Source organism: Nicotiana tomentosiformis, chromosome 7 (genome assembly GCF_000390325.3).
Source record: "Nicotiana tomentosiformis chromosome 7, ASM39032v3, whole genome shotgun sequence".
In the NCBI taxonomy this organism is placed as follows: Eukaryota; Viridiplantae; Streptophyta; class Magnoliopsida; order Solanales; family Solanaceae; genus Nicotiana; species Nicotiana tomentosiformis.
In genome coordinates, this window is record NC_090818.1 from 5,274,186 (window position 1) to 5,292,839 (window position 18,654).

An 18,654-nucleotide genomic window follows, 5' to 3' on the forward strand; every position below is an offset into this window, starting at 1 on the left:
TGCAAATTAAAGCTTAAATTTAGTCACCATTCATGAAATCTTTGAATTTTCTAATAATTTTAAATGTTGAACTAACCAAATATGTCGACATTTTAATTTATATAGTAGTGTTTGATTGGATAAAATTTTAAAAACCCATATTTAATATTACAAGAGACGCACGCATAAACTAGTATACTACTTAAAAAGTTTGTCAAAGCATCATATTATTAGATTTTGATTTTAAAACGTCAAATGAGTTTGAATTTATGTAATTTATAAAAGTTGCATAAAATTGAGCGCGTTATATAAATTGGGATGAAAAGAAGAATTAAATTGGAACAGTATGAAAACAAGTTAAAATACTAAAGAGATTAGAGATAAATTTGTAATAATACAAGAAATGAGTGGCAAATGTTAGAAAAGTAGGGTTAAGCGGGCAACATTTGAACAAAACTATTCTCCAATAGAATTCCAAATAGAGGTGGCCCCCGCCCACAGCCAATCCACCTCCTCATTGGCCCCCACCGCTCTTCTACTACCCAAAGAAGAGCAAAGGTCTCTCTCCTCTTTCCTTTTTTCTGCTACTAAATACCAACAATTTCTCCAGAATCTTTCTTCATCCTTCTCTCTCTCTCTCTCTTAAATCATTTGGCACTTTTTCCAAGTTCGAAACAAAAACAAAAGCTTCACTCCAAAAAGTAAAGTAGCGAAAATCAAAATCGTCGTCTCTCTCCCTCGGGTAAGAACTCATCATTTTCTCTGTTTTTTTTCCATCGATCTCTCTTTTACTCTCTATGTGTATTATTATTGACTATATCTTTGATCTGTGAAGTTATAGTATTTATTTTGGCTCACTAATCACTTATTGAGCTTCGAAGTTTTGAAAATAAGGTGAAATTTCTAGTATTTGATCAGTTGATAAAGCTTCTACATGAAGATCTCGTTTCAGTTTTAAATTTTCATTTTTTTTTAAATTTTAGTTCGATGTAGATCGCTAATTAGTAATCATTTTACAGTATTGAACTTTTAGCAGAGTACTGTTTTTTCCTATGATCTTCAAATTGATGCTCGCTTTTGATCGTCTTACTTGGCTTACATGTTTTATCATCAAGCACCAGTTCATCTTCTGATCATGTATTAATTCTGTTTAATTATGATTACTTAAAACTATGTAGAAAAATACTTTGCAATTTTTGGTTGAGGTGTTAAATCAGTGGTGGATTTGATCATATTCAGAGTGCAATATAATCAGTAGAAATGGTAACTTTGTGATTCTTACCTGTAACACAGCTTTCGTGCCTTTATTTTCTTTCGAGTTTAAGTTTTTGTATATATTTTTACACAATCAAAACATTTATAAAGTAATTACAGATAATCTTTTATAATACATTAACTTATAACCTAATAAAAATAATAACTGATAAGTTATCGTAAGTTAAATTACATTTGTAATGTAAAAAAGTTTTACAATATGATGCAAATAAATATTTTCTTTTTTCTTCCCCTTTCGTTACGATTAGATCCTTTGGACTTTGGGAATGAGGACATGCTAGCTCAGCTGTAGTTTAATTTTCGTCAAAGCGATCGGAATATAACCCGCTTTTTGTGGGATCCACAAGCTTTTTTATTTTCTTTAACAGAAAATCTGCGTGATTTTAAAATTGTAAAATATCAGTAGCATATTTAGATTTGATTCCATCTTAAATACAAGTTACTTTTCACTAGGCTAGATATTATAGTGGCTTTCATGAGGGTAAATGATCCGATTCGGCCGGTTATTTTATAAAATTTGTATCATATTAATTTTTTAGTTGTTCTATTATGTATAATTAAAATTAGACTTTTCGAAACCGTTCCAGTCATTGTCGGTTTCTCTTCGATATCGGTATGGTTCGGTTGATTTTCGGTATTTTTTTATATGTCATGTAAAAATCACCAGAAGAACTAGAATGCAATAGCATATGTTCTTTTATAGGACTTAACAAAACTCCCAATACACCCTTAGTGCTTAAAGGGTGATGAATTAAAAAAACATAAAAGATGAACAGAGTATAGATCCATCGACTATTCTACAGCAACGTAAAAGAAATCAAGCAAAGATAAAGAAAATATAAATCACACGAGTGGAAAGATATTAACTAAGCTGGGACTCAAGAATAAAGTATATAGAAGATTAAATATTCAAAAAGATAAATCTAGATTATATGAAAGGAAACATATTCAATACATTGTAGTTTGCTACTCATAATCACTAAAATACTGTCTTGCTAAGATGCTGGAAATAACTTAGCTAGCGTTTGGCAATAAATTCCCAAATTTATTTTGAAAAATCTGATTTTGGTGAAGTTTGGTTTGAAGATGAAAATGTGTTTGGACATAAGTTTTCAAAATATATTTCACTTTTTTTTTGAGTAAACATGAAACATGACTTATACCCACAAGTTCTAAAAATTATCACAAATACCAAATAATACCTTTATCAATAACGTTCATTATATTATCGCAAACCATAGTCCTGAATATAAATGAATTTGGTATAAAATTATTATTTTTATAATTAACTACATAATATACTATCAGATACCGAGACGACGAAGCAGCATTGTTACAAAATAATAAATGATGGGCTCTTTTATAAAATACAAAAGTTTGGGGCAATTTTTAAAAAATGTAATAGTGATATTTTGGGCCATTTGTTTTGGGATTTGGGTTTTGAGAATTTGCCAAAATGTAGATTAAATCTATGACTAAACATGTATTTGTCAAAAAAAAACCAAATATATTTTGGCAAAATATATGGCCAAACGGGTCCTTAGTTTAAGTAGAAGTAGCATAATAGGTTTTAGGAATTAATATTTTGAGTTAAATTACTCGTTGACTTATAACCGTTTTCATAATTTCAAGGTCCAAAGAAAAATTTAATGCTTATTATTTTTAAACTTACTAAATAAATATATTTTCCACATGTAAAATTTAATTGGTACGGTTCCGTATTTTTCGGTTTATTTTTGTAAAATAAAAAACTTACCCTAATTATCAGTATGGTTATATATTTATATAAAAACCTACATTTTTTTAAAAAGAAACCTACAAATCGATTCGATTGGTTTTATCGATTTTTAAATATCTATTGACACCCCGTGGCTTTCACTTGGGTAGAATTTTTCATTTAATTGCTTCGTCTTAGTTTGCTTTCCATCTTCGTCTTTTTGTTGAAATTTTACGCTAGGAATTAATATAATAATAAAAAAAAAACAATAAAAGCTTCGCCATTCCTATTTTCTAATTTATTTTTTTTCATTTCTCTTCTTTTAATAGGGATTTGTTTCTATCAGTTGTCCATTTGTTAAGAATTTTGGGTACTCTATTCCATTTTCTTGCTTTGTGGGAAATTTATTTATCTACCACAGAACATGCGTTGGGACGTTACGAGGAGAAAATTACTGTAATATTACACAATCACCGTAGAATAATTTAAGCTAATCTTATTCTACTTTTTTGACTAATTATTTTGACTCTAAGCTTAGACTCCGTGACGCTTAACGGCTTAAGACGCGATCTGTTTTAAATTTTTTTTATTTAATTCACTAAAAGGTTGAGGAATATCGAAGAACACAATAGTAAAATAGGTGGAATCCGAGGTAAATATTTTTCATATAAGATAGGTGGAATCCGAAAACAATAGTGGTAGGTTAATTATAAAATGCAATGTAATGGACTCTTAACTTTGTATCGGGAGTTGGTAGAATTTCTTTTTTGTTGCATCTGTGACCTCATCGTGTTCTCGCTGTTGTTATGTGCTTTATCATAGTCTAAAATTCTTTTTAATTTCTAGTATTATATATGAGCTGGCTTGGCTCACTTGGCCAAAATAACTTTAGTACTTTTTCCTTTACTAAGTTGACTGTAGCAGAAATGCGCAGAAGTATTCGCTGTGTTTACATTAAATTATATTAATTTATTATGAATAAGTGATTTAATAAGATGAAAATACATACTTAAGTCATAAATACTTGAAATCTATATACAAATACAAGTCATATATTTATTAATAAGTTTTTACCGTAGATCATTTGTGTAAATTGTAATCATTTTTAACAATTGAAGCCGTAGAAAGGAGGTAAAATATAGGGAACCGAATCTCCATTATCAGCCAACAGGGAGGCAGGAGGCCACGCTATAAGGAACAAATGATGACAGGAACTAAGAAGATGCCAATTGCCATGTTTATGATGTTTTGGTGTCTGTCCCACTTAGGATTCGTGCACGACATTATAGACTAATGCTATCATGTTTTTGGGTCATTTAAGCAATGTTCAATTAAATAATGCATTCACTAGCTTATAATATCAAAAAATAAGATGATAAGTCTCAGCCTCACCGTCAAATGTTGAGTTAGTATTACTATTTCTATACCCTTTGTCTGTAGAGCCAGCAAAGACCTTTTTTCTTTTTTTTCTTTTTTTTTTTGCTTTTCGATTCATAACTATATATTTAATAATATTCTCACTCCCCCATCCGAAAAGGAAAGTAGAAAAAAAAAAGAAAATCTATATTGTGTAGCTTGTCGATTTAGTTACCTCCGCTTTCTTTTTTATTTTTTTCTGTTTTGCTAATATATAAAAAAAACACAATAACCTTTCTGTGATTTTATTAAAGAATATTAATGTATGCAAACTTAATAAATAGTCAGATTTGATATTCCTTAAATGATCTTTAAAGGATTTAAAATAAAATAAAAAAGTCACATTTCAATCACTATTGTTGTGATGTTAGAACTATGTCAGATCTTGATGCCAGAGCTTTACGAAACCATTGAAATTATATTTAAGTTTGGGCGAAATATAAATATTATGTCCATATCAAATTATTGCTCCTTTCTTTTCCTTTGCTTTTTAAAATAAAAAGTCAATTATTCTTTACATTGATACTTCTTCTGTAACATGGGCACTAATTATATGTCAGTATTTTGTATACACCAATCCACACAGCTAGCGTTTTCTTCTCTCTTTTTTTGTTTTTTTTTTTAATATCTTTTAAATTACTATATGTTTGGAACTAACGTACCATATTCATATAGTTGAATAAGTTACTAAAGAAGTAAACTAATGTTATTGTGAAGTGAAGACTTTTTAAAAAGCAATACTTGTTAATTGATCTTTAACTTACTAACTTTGCTGTTTTCTATAATCCAGATACTGTAAGAACTTCACACGGTGAAAATTATTTTGATATGGAAGCAGAGGCAGCAACCACAGATGTACCAGTGGTACAGGTTTCAGAAAAGATAGAACGCAAAGATGATCCTATTAAGGTAATGCTCGTTACTTGTTTTTTACTTCTCTATCAAGAATATCACTTTCTTAAATGGCTGTGGTTGATATTGATATTGATATTTATATGGTATCAATGTTGGAGCTGGTAAGCTGTAAATTTTTGTAAATGCCTGTGGTTGATATTGATATTTATATGGTTTAAAATGATTATAAGTTCATAGTTTTAGATTGGAAAAAAAAAAACATGAATTTTACTAGACTGTTTTCAAACGTGAATAGTCTATGAAAATCTTAATTTTTTTTCTACTCACTGCATATAATACATTAACAATGGGAGATCAATTTACTTGATTTCGAGTAAATCATTTTTCTCTGTCTTAACTGGTTAAGAAATTCCCTATTCTTCTTCCTCATCTTCTTTTGGGGTAAATCTTATTACAGCTGCCCAATGGCGAGGCAGAAGGACAGAAGGAACATGAAGAGTCTGCTTTTGATGGAGAGTTCATAAAAGTAGAGAAGGAAGCTTTGGATTCGAAGGATGGTTCACATGCTGCAGCTGAAACTTCCCCTTCAGAGGGCAAAGTGTCTGAAGAGGAGCACAGCTCGAGTATTTCATCGGCTAGCAGAGAATATCTGGAAGCACAAGAAAAGGCTAAAGAACTTGAGCTTGAACTGGAAAGAGTAGCTGGAGCATTAAAAGACACTGAATCTCAAAATGTGAAGTTAAAGGATGAATTGTCGCTCACAAAAGAGAAGCTGCAGGAAACCGATAAGAAATTTGAAGGGCTTGAACTTGATCACAAAAAATTGCAAGAACAGATTGTAGAAGCAGAAAGTAGATATAACACTGAGCTTAAAGCGTTGCAAGAGGCATTGCAAGCTCAAGAATTGAATAGCAAGGAGCATGTTAATGTTAAGGAGGCATTTGACAGGCTTAGCCTCAAGTTTGAAAGCTCAAAGAAAAAGATGGAAGAGCTCGAGCAAGAGCTGCTGACTTCTGCAGGTGAGGCTAAAAAGTTTGAGGAGTTGCACAAACAAAGTGGCTCACTTGCAGAATCAGAGACGACGAGGGCCTTGGAATTTGAGAGATTGCTGGAGTTGTCGAAGCAGAGTGCAAAAGAAGTTGAAGACCAGATGGCTTCTTTACAAGAAGAACTCAAGGGCCTAAATGAGAAGATTGCTGAAAATCAGAAGGTTGAAGAAGCACTCACGTGTACAGCTTCGGAGCTTTCTAGAGTTCAAGGAGAGCTAGAGATCTCAAAATCACAAGCACAAGATATTGAGAATAAACTTGCATCAAAAGAAGCTCTTATAGATGAATTAAGCCAAGAGTTGGACATTAGAAAAGCTTCTGAATCTCAGGTAAAAGAGGATTTTTCGGCTCTTGAGCTTCTATTATCATCCACTAAAGAAGATCTTCAAGCTAAAGTATCTGAGTTGGAAGACATAAAGTTGAAGCTTCAGGAGGAAGTAGATTTAAAGGAACAATACAATGCTAAACTGAAAATCCAGGAGAGACAGCTCTCAGTGTCGCAGGAGGAGATGGCCAAACTATCTACAGACAAAGGAGCACTTGAAGCTGCTGTAGCCGAGCTAAACAACACTGTGGTCCAGATGAAGGAATTATGTGGTGATCTAGAGGTGAAATTGCAGCTTTCAGATGAGAATTTCAGCAAAGCAGATTCTCTTCTTTCTCAAGCTTTAGCAAACAGTGCGGAGCTAGAACAGAAGCTGAAATCGTTGGAAGAGCTTCACCATGAATCTGGAAATGCCTTAACTACTGCCAACCAGAAAAATGTTGAGCTTGAGGACATGCTACAAGTCTCCAACACTGCGGTAGAAGAAGCAAAATCGCAACTTGGAGAAATGGAGAAACGTTGTATTGCAGCTGAAGAAAAGAATGTGGAGCTAGAACAACAAATAAATCTGGTGGAACTGAAAAGCAATGATACTAAGAGGGAACTAGAGGAGTTCTCTGGGAAAGTTTCTGAACTAAATGCCATTCTTGAGAAGACCCTGGAAGAAAGGAAACAGTTGGATACTAAATTGCAGGAGTACGAGGAGAAGATAGCTCATTTGGATTCTGAGTTGGTCAAATCAACTGCTCGTAATTTAGAACTTGAAGCGGAGCTTAAGACTGTCGCTGAGAAGTGCACTGAGCATGAGGGTCGGGCCAACATCACTGATCAACGCAGCCGTGAATTAGAGGACTTGATGCTGGTATCCCACTCGAAAGTAGATGAAGCGGGCAAAAGGGTGAGTGACTTGGAGTTATTGCTCGAAACAGAGAAATATAGGATTCAGGAGCTTGAAGAACAAATAAGCACATTAGAGAAGAAATGTGAGGCGACAGAAGCAGAATCTAAGAAGCACACTGACAGGGCATCTGAACTTGAAGCAGAAGTAGAGGCATTCCAAATGAAATCATCAAGCCTTGAGGTTGCACTGGAGGAGACCAAGGAGAAAGAAAAGGAATTGAGTCAATGCCTGAACAATGTGACAGAGGAGAAGAAAAACTTAGAGGATGTCTACACCAATTCAGTTGAAAAACTAGCTGAAACAGAAAACCTGCTTGAGGTCCTGCGTAATGAATTGAATGCCACTCAACAGAGACTGGAAGGTATTGAGAACGATCTTAACGCTGCTGGATTGAAAGAGAGTGAGGTGATGGAAAAGCTCAAGTCAGCAGAAGAGCAGCTTGAGCAACAAGGAAGAGTTTTGGAGCAAGCGACAGCTAGAAGCATAGAGCTTGAGTCATTGCATGATACACTAAAAAGGGATTCCGAGCTCAAAATCCAAGAGGCCACTGGAAAATTTGTTACAAGAGATTCAGAGGCACAAACACTGAATGAGAAACTGAAGGCTCTTGAAGATCAGCTAAAGAGTTATGAGGAGCAGATTGCTAAATCTACTGAAAGTTTTTCAGCTGTTAAGGAAGAGCTGGATCAGGTTCTGGTGAAGCTGGCTTCATCTGAAACTGACAATGAAGACCTCAAAAAGAAAATCTTGGAGGCAGAGGGTAAAGCTGCAGACATTTTATCTGAAAATCAACAGTTAGCGGAGACAAATATGCTGCTTAAGAACAGGGTGAGTGATCTTGAAGAACAGTTAAGCTCAGCCCACGCAGAAAGGGAGGCCAGTGTTCAACAACTAGTTTCTCATATGAACACTCTCACAGAAATGACAGAGCAGCATTCTAGAGCCTCTGAACTTCAATCGGCAACTGAAGCCCGCATATCAGAAACAGAAGCAAAGCTGCATGAAGCCATTCAAAATTTCACCCAGAAAGAGTCGGAAGGTAAAGAGCTAATAAATAAGCTACAGTCTCTTGAAGCTCTGGTGAAAACATATGAAGAGCAGGTTCATGAAACAGCCACTTTGGCTGAAACTCAAAAGGTGGAACTAGAGCAGAGCCGTAAAAGTTTGAGTGATCTTGAAAGCGTCGTTGAAGAGCTGAAAGGGAAGTGTACCGAACTTGAAAAGGAGAGAGAAGGACTAACTCAAGAGAACTCAGAGCTAAAGGGAAAAATGGCCTCAAATGAGTCTCAACTCAATGATTTAGAAGCCAAAGTGTCAGCTGCATTTGCCGAGAAGAACGAAGCAGTTGAAGAGCTTACATCCTCTAAGCAGGTTATAGACAACTTAAAAGAGCAGCTTACTTCTGAAGGCCAAAAGCTACAACTTCAGGTTAGTGCCTAGCTACACTTTGAAATGATATTTTCATACTATGCAGCGATTACTGCAGGTGTTATTTTACATCTGACAACTTACTATTCTTAAAATTCACTGTTTACAGTTATCATCCATTTTGGAGGAAAACAACTTGCTCAATGAAACACATCAAACCTCGAAGAAGGAGCTGCAAAATGTCATAGCACATCTTGAAGAACAGTTGAAAGAACTCAAGTCAAGTGAAGATTCTCTGAAAAGTCAATTAGAAGTTTTCCAGGCTGAGATTCATCAGAAGTCTGAATTGCAATGCCGTATCAAGGAGCTTGAAGAGCAATTAGCTAGTTCTGAGGCTCAAGTGGAAAAAGAGGTAATGTAATTTTTAGACAGTTCAATACACAACCAAGTAACCTTCCTTAATAGTACTACTATTAACTAAATTATAACCAATTCTGTAGCTCTTTTCAAATATTAGGTTGTCATCGCAGTAAATATTTCTGGTTTCTCCTCTCTTCTAATATGGGAAGAAAATTAAACATTTACAAAATATAGCTTGGTTACTAATTCACATTTGAAATATCCAACAATACAGAAAGAGGCTATGTCCCATAAAGGGTTAGAGCATGAGGCAACTCTGAAGAGTTCATCAGAGGAGCTGCAAGCCAAAAGCAAAGAACTCCTACTTCTACAAAATCAAGTTAAGGAACTTGAGGAGAAACTGCAGCAGGCTGATGCTACATTGAAGCAGAAGGTCAGTTTCTATTTTGAAGCATATTTGCTGGGGATGGGGTATCTTGAATGGAATCTGCATTTTTTAATTCTATCATTTCCACATCTTTAACGGCCTCCTGTTTACAAGAATTAAGAAAGATGGCATATATAAGTAACTAAATGAACAAGGACATCTCATAATCTTATATCTTGAGTCTTTTAGATGAATGGTGGCATAGAATTATTATGGACGAGAGCAATGTAAATTATGTACTAATAACTGTGACCATAGCGATTGTGAAATAGCTCAAAAGATCAATGAGTTGTAATTGCTTTTAATTGAAATTGCAGGATAATGTAGAGGTGAAATCTAGGGATATTGGAGAAATGCTCTCTATTCCAACAAAGCGAAAGAGCAAGAAGAAGACGGAAGTCTCTTCAACTCAACCATCCTCCAGTGAACAACAAGTTCAGCATATTGAAGGATCTTCTGCCATGACTCTGAAATTTATTTTGGGTGTTGCTCTAGTTTCAGTGATCGTGGGAATAATTCTTGGTAAAAGATATTAGTATCAAGGTACTCGAGTTTTGGTCTTGTTTTGAGAATGGGTTATTCTTTTTTTTTCTTTTGGGGTACGTTTATTTTTCCCCCTTTGTGATTTTTGAAAAGGAGTTGGATAATTGTTGTTGGTATCTTACTCGATAGTTGGGCCTGGAAGTTTGTTGGGGTACTGATTTTCATAATTCCTTCAACTTAATTGATTAATGTAGTAATCAAGGTTGTATTTAGTTTTGGTCATGAATTTGTTTATTTAAGAAAGTATCCATTGTTGAAGATACTCGTTTTCTTGCTGAAGTCCGGAAGTTGCAGCTTTTGGTGATATGTGTGTCGTTTGCTTTAATTAAATCCCGAAATGGTAAGTGCTAATCTTCCACATAAGTAATTCACTAGGCGATCGTTTGGCTGCTTGTTAGAGTTACGAAAGGTTTAGTTAGATAGGGATTAGTTATGCAGATTAGTTATGTAAAGGATTAGTAATGTAAGACTAGTAATTTATGGATTGTAATTTTTGGTTATTATAGGGCTATCAAATTTGGCCCCAGCCCAAATGACTCGTCCAACACGCCTAAGGTTGGGCTTATTATTGCCCCGTCCATTTATTGACCTCAGGCGTCATCTTGACCCAACTCATCTCAATCCATTTAAATTTAAAGTTGGGATTTTTACCTAAATATACTATATTAGAAACCTATTTACTACCTTTATTTAGGTTCCTTATTAATTACTTTATATTCCTATATTTACTAGTTTTATACAAAATCATAAAAAAGAGGAAGTGTAACATACCTTAAATATAGCTTATCAGTTACACATAATCCCCTAACATTTAAGATTCTCTTCCTTTTTCAAAGGATTACAAAAACATCTTCACTCTTTCTTTAACAATTACCCAAATTTATACTTACCCACCGCTAAAAATTCTCCCTTATCCACTAATACCCAAAATCTTTTTAACCCAAAAATCTCGCTTACTCACTCCTCTTCCAAAGCTTTTGATATACGATTCTCTTCCAATCATCCACTGTTATCCCCCCAAAATTGCAGATTCTTTCCTCTTCCAAAACTTTTGATTTTTGATTTCTCTCTTTCAATCATCCAACATCTCTTTCTTATTTATATAATACAGAAGAAATTCGAAAAAATTTTCTACAATCAAGTTGTGGATACAATACTAATACAATTATAATACTATTATATTAAATTTTTAGTTTAGAATTGTGATTGAAACTTGAGGAAGATGAAGATCATAATTGTATCACAATTTTTCAGAAAATGTATCGCGATTGTATTATAATTGTATATGTATCATAATTGTTACAGGAATTATATTACAAATGTATGATAATTGTATATTCATTGTATATTGTTACGAGCAGTTGTGAATTCGTGACGAATTTCACAATTTATATCACAAATATGATAATTGTATATTAATTTATTAGTATTGTATCAGGTATTATTTTGTGTATTAATGTACTAGATACAAGTTAGATACAAGTATGATGCATTTATGTTTTAGGTATTGATGTATCCGATACAATTCAACTACAATTATGATACAATTATCATACAATTTTTGAATATTTTTTAATAATATAAAGTTGTCGGCAATGGTGAAGAGAGAAGATTGAGATTCCGGACGTAAATTAAGGGATTTTGATTTATTTTTTTTAAAGGAGAGAGAAGGGGAGAAGGGGAAAAAAAAAAGGAAAGGATGTAATTGAATCCCTTAATTGAATGTACTAATAATGAGGTGGGAGCCTTTTAAGAAGCAATGCATACAAGTTGTAAGAAAAACTTAGATACTTATTAAAAATGTAAAACATAGAGAACATAGGTAAATAGGTTTTTAATATAGTATAGTTAGGTAAAAATCCCTTTAAAGTTTGGCTAATTGTTAGCTCAAATTGATCCATGAGTAACTTTACCAAAATATTTTAGAAATAATTTTTTTTGTTTGATATATTATATATGACCATAACAAAAGAAAAAAATCTTATCTAATAATTATACAATTCATAAAAAAATAACACATATTAAGTAAAGCTTGATAAGAGTAGGGCGGGTTGGGTTATGATCCAAATTTTAGCTCATCTTAACCCAACTCATCTTAGTTTAAGTAACTTTTGGGCGGGTCAAATAGTTGGGGTTGTGTTATAATCCAAATTTTAGCTCATCTTGATCCAACTCATCTTAGCCCAAGTGACTCTTAGGCGGGCCATTTGACCCGCTCAATTATTGAGTCAACCCGTTTTGACCCTATTACTAATACATATATTAACTATTTCACATTCTACCTTACATAAATAATACTACAAAGATTTATTGTATAACTTTTTCATGTATTACTTATACCCACAATGAAAAAAGCAAATCATAATATTAGTTATGTTAATCCTAACACATGAATAACTTACCTGTAATCAGCTACCAAACGATCCGTAATGGAAAAGGAGAGTCAGGTAAAAACAAAAGAAAGGACAAAAAAATTCTCAGATCTATTGCAATTATTTCTTAAAAGAATAATTTTCAAGAATGACAAATACAAGTATGGTCTTCTCAGAATTAGGACCAAAGTGAACAAGAGCAATTCACTTATTAGGATGTCCAAAATTCTATAGCACAATGACATTAGCACATGATCCAACGGTTCAAATTGAACCTCAAAAAAGCATCTTAATCACACGGTTGCCATGCAGAAGCAGTCAACAAAGACAAATCTTTCCATCCCAATTTCAAACACCCATTTTCTTCAACCAAAGTATACCCTTTTGGAAACATCCCTAACAACAAACTAGCTTGAGCAGCTGGAGTACCCGATAGTGAAACGGGTAAAAACCCGATCCGTTTCAACTCATCACCCCACCTCTCTACTGGTACTTCCCCTGTCCTCTTGGGCCCACCTACAGCTACAATATTCCTAATCTCACAACCAAACAATTGCTGCTCCACTGTATGCCTTTCTACACTCTCCACACTCAATCCATCCCCTAACGCATCAAACAAAGCCGAATAATAATGCAATGCCTCAACGAATCGGCCCAAAAAACTTCCCCCGTGACTTAGGTCCTGTTCAATTATCGTGATTAATTTGGGTTGTAACAAAGTTAGTAATCTGAACGTTCCTAAATCGCTCCCCGTTATATCGTAAAGGCAATGGTGCATCCAATTGACTATTATAGTCTCGCCCATTTTCACTCCGAGTTGACTCAGGTCTGTTATATTTCCAATTTTGCCCTCTAGCGGTTTAAACTCGAACGGCAAGCCGAACGAGTTAGCGAACTCGGTGAGTCTACGGCCGGTGGATTCCAGCAACTCCATAGAGGATCCGACGCCGGTGATCTTAACGGACCGGAGTTTCCTCGATCGAGAGGAGAGAATTTGGAACAATCCTGGCCATTGAAGTCCTTGCATGATATCGAGATCGATGACGTGGACGTGATCTTCACCCTCCAACGCTTGGTATATAGCTTGATTCGCAGTGTAGTGAGAGAATTTGATGAGAGGACTTATCGTATTATACGATTGAAGAGCGGTGAAGAGCTTTTGGGAGTGTGTTAGGGTTAGGGTTTTGAGGTTGAGCGGAGAGTAAAAACGGAGATGTGAGCTGATGATTCTCGCCGAAAGAGCTTCGGCGAAGTAAGCAGCGACTCGTTCGGCTGAAGAGCCGAACGGGGACGAAAGCTCGGCGATTTCAGGTAATAAATTACCTGCATCGTCGAGATTCTCCATGGCGACGCACTCGGCGCACTGGAGGAGTAATCCGAGAAGGCGAAGACCAACTGAGTCAGTATCGACAGGGAGTTGGTCTTCGCCTTCTTCGAATTGCTCTTCTTCGTTGTTGCGAGGTCGTTTAGTAAGATGAAGAGGATCTTCATCGGAGGGAACAGGTGTAAAATCAACAATGGAGCGCTTAGAAGACATGGAAGAAGATGAATTAGAAGCAGAAGCAGATGCAGATACAGAGAATTGTAGACTCTGGAGCATGATCACTAAACTGAGAAAGAGAATTGAAGGAGCTAGCTATGGAGTTTGTTGTCAGAAAAAGAACATGGCAAGAATGTAAGAATTTGCAGTAGAAAAAAATGAGTGGTGAGGAAGGAAAGGGCGTAGTAATGGAGGTGGGGGAGATATGTGAAAAGGGAGATGACTTTTTGGAATTATCGATGTTTGAAAGGCACATTGAAGTGAGGTTTTTGTTTTTTAGTGTTTGAATCTTTCCTCTAACGTGAAAATACTATACCATTATACTAGTAGTAGCATTATCCTCTACTCCACGAGGAAAAAGAAAACATAGTTTGGTTGGATGTTCTGACTAAATTCTTTAGGTAATCGGTAAAGTTGTTGTTTTGCTGTGACAGAAGATTAAGGTAGCTAGTAAAGATGTAAAAACAGCTAAATTCATTCTTGACGTAATCGGTAAAGTTATTATTTTATTGTGACCAGAAGATTAAGGTAGCTAGTAAAGATGTGTAAAACAGTTATATGGTAAGACTGCATATAATAGATCGTTATAATTCGGCCCTATCCCAAATTTTCGAAGTGTCCTTTTTAGGTCTTGGTGTAATTGGTAAAGTTACTATCTTGCTACCTTGTGATCATGAGATCACGAGTTCATGCTGTGGAGACAACCCTATTTCAGAAATATAGGGTAAGACTGCGTATAATATACCGTTGTAATCCGGCCCTACCTCAAATTCCGCGCATAACGAGAGTTTAATGCACCGAAATGCCTTTTAGTTTGGTTGGAGTACAATATTCTCTCTGTTTGATTATTAATATTACCATATAATATTCTTATATGTTCCAAGAGGAAAAACATGGAGTACTTTTGGTTGGAGAATAATATTGGGTGTTCTAAATTGACTTTATGGTTAATTTAATTAATTTTAGAATAAATTTAACTTTTTTGAGTTAAATCCAAAATATATCGAAAGGCAGGGAATGACTAAAAACTTAAATTATACTGTAGTTATTTCTCCCTCCCAGTCTGTTATTTTACTAAGAGAGAAAGTAAAGATTGGGAATCTTTTGTATACATCGTTGCCTATTATTACCTTTATTTTTCTGCTAACTTATTAGGTTGATGTTATGATCATATCATTATCATAGTTGCTGGCTAGTTTGTTTGCTTGTTTGACTAGCATTTAGCAATTCGATTTTTATTTTTTATTTTTATCAATCTAAGTGCGATCTCATTTAGTTTTTCTTTATTTCATTTTTTAAGATTCTCTCTAAATGATTTTCATGACACGATTTAATAATTCAACAAATTTTACTTAGCTGCTAAGAACACAGAACATTGATTTCTCTCTTTTATTTGCTTGGATTTTCGGTTTAAACAAGAAAAATTATTCTTTTACTCTATTAACCATTAAAAATGTTTTGTTTTACATGAATTAAAATCCGAATCTGAAAACATTATAGTAATTGTTGGCTTTGGTGATATTATACTGCCACAAAAAAATAGCAATGCCAACCTATGAAACTATTAAATTTATAAGTCTTCTGAAAGTATTCGGTTTTGAGAGCATCTAAGAGGCGGCACTGATTGTACGAGAGTGAAACACCAATTATCCTTTATACAATTTTTTATTCTCGTGCAGGTGCAAAGTATAAAGCGAGAAATTCAAAAATAGCCAGATTTATAAGTGGTAATTGAAAAATAGTCACAATTTCAAAAGTAATCAAAATTTAGCCACTTTTCATGTAAAGATAAATCTGAACGAAAACACTGTTCAAAATGCGAAAAATATTCTAGCATAATATACTGGAGTTCCAGTATAATATACCGATCCAGCATAATATGCTGGAAGTTCATACACAGGTGCTCAAATCTCCAATATATTATGCTGGAACTTTCCGCGTGTTGGAGTTCCAGCATAATATGCGAAAAGCTCATACACATGTGCACCAATTTTCAGTATATTATACTGGACCGGTCCGTGTTGCAGCAAAATAGTGGCTATTTTTTAATGACTTTACAAATACTAGCTATTTTTAAATTATCAGTTCGAAAACTGGTTAGTCTGTGCTATTTTCACAAGGATAAACTAACAAATGTAAAATACACGAGGATCAAATCTTTTACTATTCAAACTGGACCTAAATCTAACAGAATCTTTTGAGGAAATAGCCCAGTTCCAACTTTATTAACTTTAATATTAGGTGGTTATTATTTAGAAAATTATACTACCAAGTAGGAGGGAGCATAAAATGTTGCTCCTAAACCTACTTTAGGAATAAAATGTTGCTCCTAAACCTACTTTAGGAAATTCTAGGAAATTGAATTAGCAAGTAACTATATAGAGGAGACTCTCCTGTCTAGGTGCTCCAGATGAAGCTAATCTATAGGTTAATTTTTTATATATATTTTTATATATTACACCAAGTTGTTTACTTTATCTTTTTAGTGATCATCAAGTTAGACTTATTATAAACAACTTATTAGGTCATTTTGGCCATACAATGTAAATACGTTTTACGTTGTCAGAGCACAAAAGATAGAGCACTCAGCACTCTATCTACATAGCAGCACGAGTGTTCAATTTAACACAGGAAGCTTGAAAACTATACCATACTATTAGTATGTTTGGCCAACCTTCTCATGCTAAAAATGTTTTTTTTTTCAAAAAAAAAGTATTTTTTTTTCTCAATTTGAGATGTTTGGCCAAGCTTTTTTTTTATAAAAAAAAAGTACTTTTGGCTAGAAGCAGAAACAGTTTTGAAAAAACAGAAAAAAATAGCTTCTCTCCAGAATCAGTTTTGACTTTTCTTCTTACCAAAAATACCCTTTGCAAAATATTATATATACCAAGATAACCTTACTTAGTGTAAACTATTAATATAATATAAAATGACTTTTGGGATGAACTTTCATATTTATTGGATAACTTTTGATATATTTAAATTATCTTAAAAGAATAAAGTACTTTTCAATTTTATTTTTATATTTTACTTAAATAAAATAAAAAAACTTAACTATTATCTTTAAAAATAAAAATTTATAATTATTTATCTACTTATATAATATTAACTATTAAGCAAATCACTTCATATCCTTATTTGTAATTTGACACATAAAAGCACTTTTTGAAAAACTTGACCAAACACAAATTATTGTTCAAAAGTGTTTTTCAAATTGTTTAGTCAAACACAAATTATTTTTTTCCAAGTCTTTTTTTAAAAAACACTTTTGAAAAAAGTACTTAAAATAAGCTGATTTTTCCAGCTTGACCAAACATGCTATAAGTTAAGTTGTCCGGAACCAAAGTAACGCACAATTTATCACGAGCAACCAAAATAATATAATAAACTAAAAAAAAAAAAAAAAAAAGGAGATCAAAAATAGGTATAGCACACGGGGGCACCTGCGCTATACTTATTTTGTTCTCTCTTTTTCATTCAAATATAACTATAGGTAAGAAATAGTACAAATTTGTTTAGCATGTCTGCATGTGCAATGCTGCAGTGCCTATATACATAGCAAAACGGTACATCGACCAACATGGTGGAGTGGTAAGTACTCTTTCATCCTTAATCAGAGTTCTCGTGTTCGAATCCCTAGGTATGGAATCGCCTTTGTTAAAGAGCGTTTTATCCCTCAATGTAGGACTTTCCGGCGCGAATCCAAATTTAGTCGGGTCCAATTTGAGTAATAACCAAAAAAATGGTACTCGACACCGGGCATGTAATAACGTTCAACATATTCCATAATTTTAGGGAGGATATTGGTAGTCGTAGTGACAAGAGTGAATTGCTGTAGTGGTGAGCACCCTCCATTTCCAACCAAGAGGTTGTGAGTTCGAGTCACCCCAAGAGCAAGGTGGGGAGTTCTTGGAATGAGGGAGTCTTGGGTAGGGATAAGGTCTGCGTACACACTACCTTCCCCAAACCCCACTAGTATAATTATACTAATACTGAATTGTTATTGTTGTATATTGATAGTCGTACTCTCACCCCTATAGAGTAACAGTTTACAGTGATATCTGAATCCCATAAAAGAAGGGGATGAGACAAGAAGCAAACTCAAATGCCCAACACAACCACTTCTCCATCCACCTTCTTGTATTTTGGGGCACATCTTACATATTTAAGGGGTCCCATATATATGGACAGATATATATAATATATATATACAGTATTTTTGCTGAGGCTAACGGGGTCCTGTGACCCCTCAACTCACAACGTAGGTCCGCCTCTGTATACTGAGTTGTTGTTGTAGTTGTATATTGGTAGTCGTACTCTCACCCCTATAGAGTAACAGTTTACAGTGATATCTGAATCCCATAAAAGAAGGGGATGAAACAAACTTTCTCTATCTATATCAGTCTATTAAATAAAAAACCGAAACAATGTATATGTAAATGAGATAAGAGGCACTAGCAAAATATGTACAGAGGACTGCTTTTGCATTAGATTCACGTGGTTGGTTGAATTAAAGGAAATGTGGAC

General features: G+C 34.1%; 2 protein-coding genes across 2 annotated transcripts; one reads left to right on the top strand and one right to left on the bottom strand.

Moving 5' to 3' along the window:
• Window positions 1–545: 545 nt before the first annotated feature.
• Window positions 546–10,494, top strand: LOC104088987 (COP1-interactive protein 1). Its single transcript, XM_009593780.4, has 6 exons — window positions 546–721; window positions 5,178–5,296; window positions 5,700–8,945; window positions 9,055–9,297; window positions 9,520–9,678; window positions 9,990–10,494. Exons 2-6 carry the CDS (start codon window positions 5,216–5,218, stop codon window positions 10,206–10,208), a joined length of 3,948 nt encoding a protein of 1,315 aa, XP_009592075.1. The 5' UTR covers window positions 546–721; window positions 5,178–5,215; the 3' UTR covers window positions 10,209–10,494.
• A 2,181-nt stretch (window positions 10,495–12,675) lies between these two features.
• LOC104088986 (scarecrow-like protein 23) lies at window positions 12,676–14,422 on the bottom strand. The gene has a single exon (XM_009593779.4). The coding sequence runs from the start codon at window positions 14,185–14,187 to the stop codon at window positions 12,877–12,879; it is 1,311 nt and encodes a 436-aa protein (XP_009592074.1). The 5' UTR covers window positions 14,188–14,422; the 3' UTR covers window positions 12,676–12,876.
• Window positions 14,423–18,654: the final 4,232 nt, after the last annotated feature.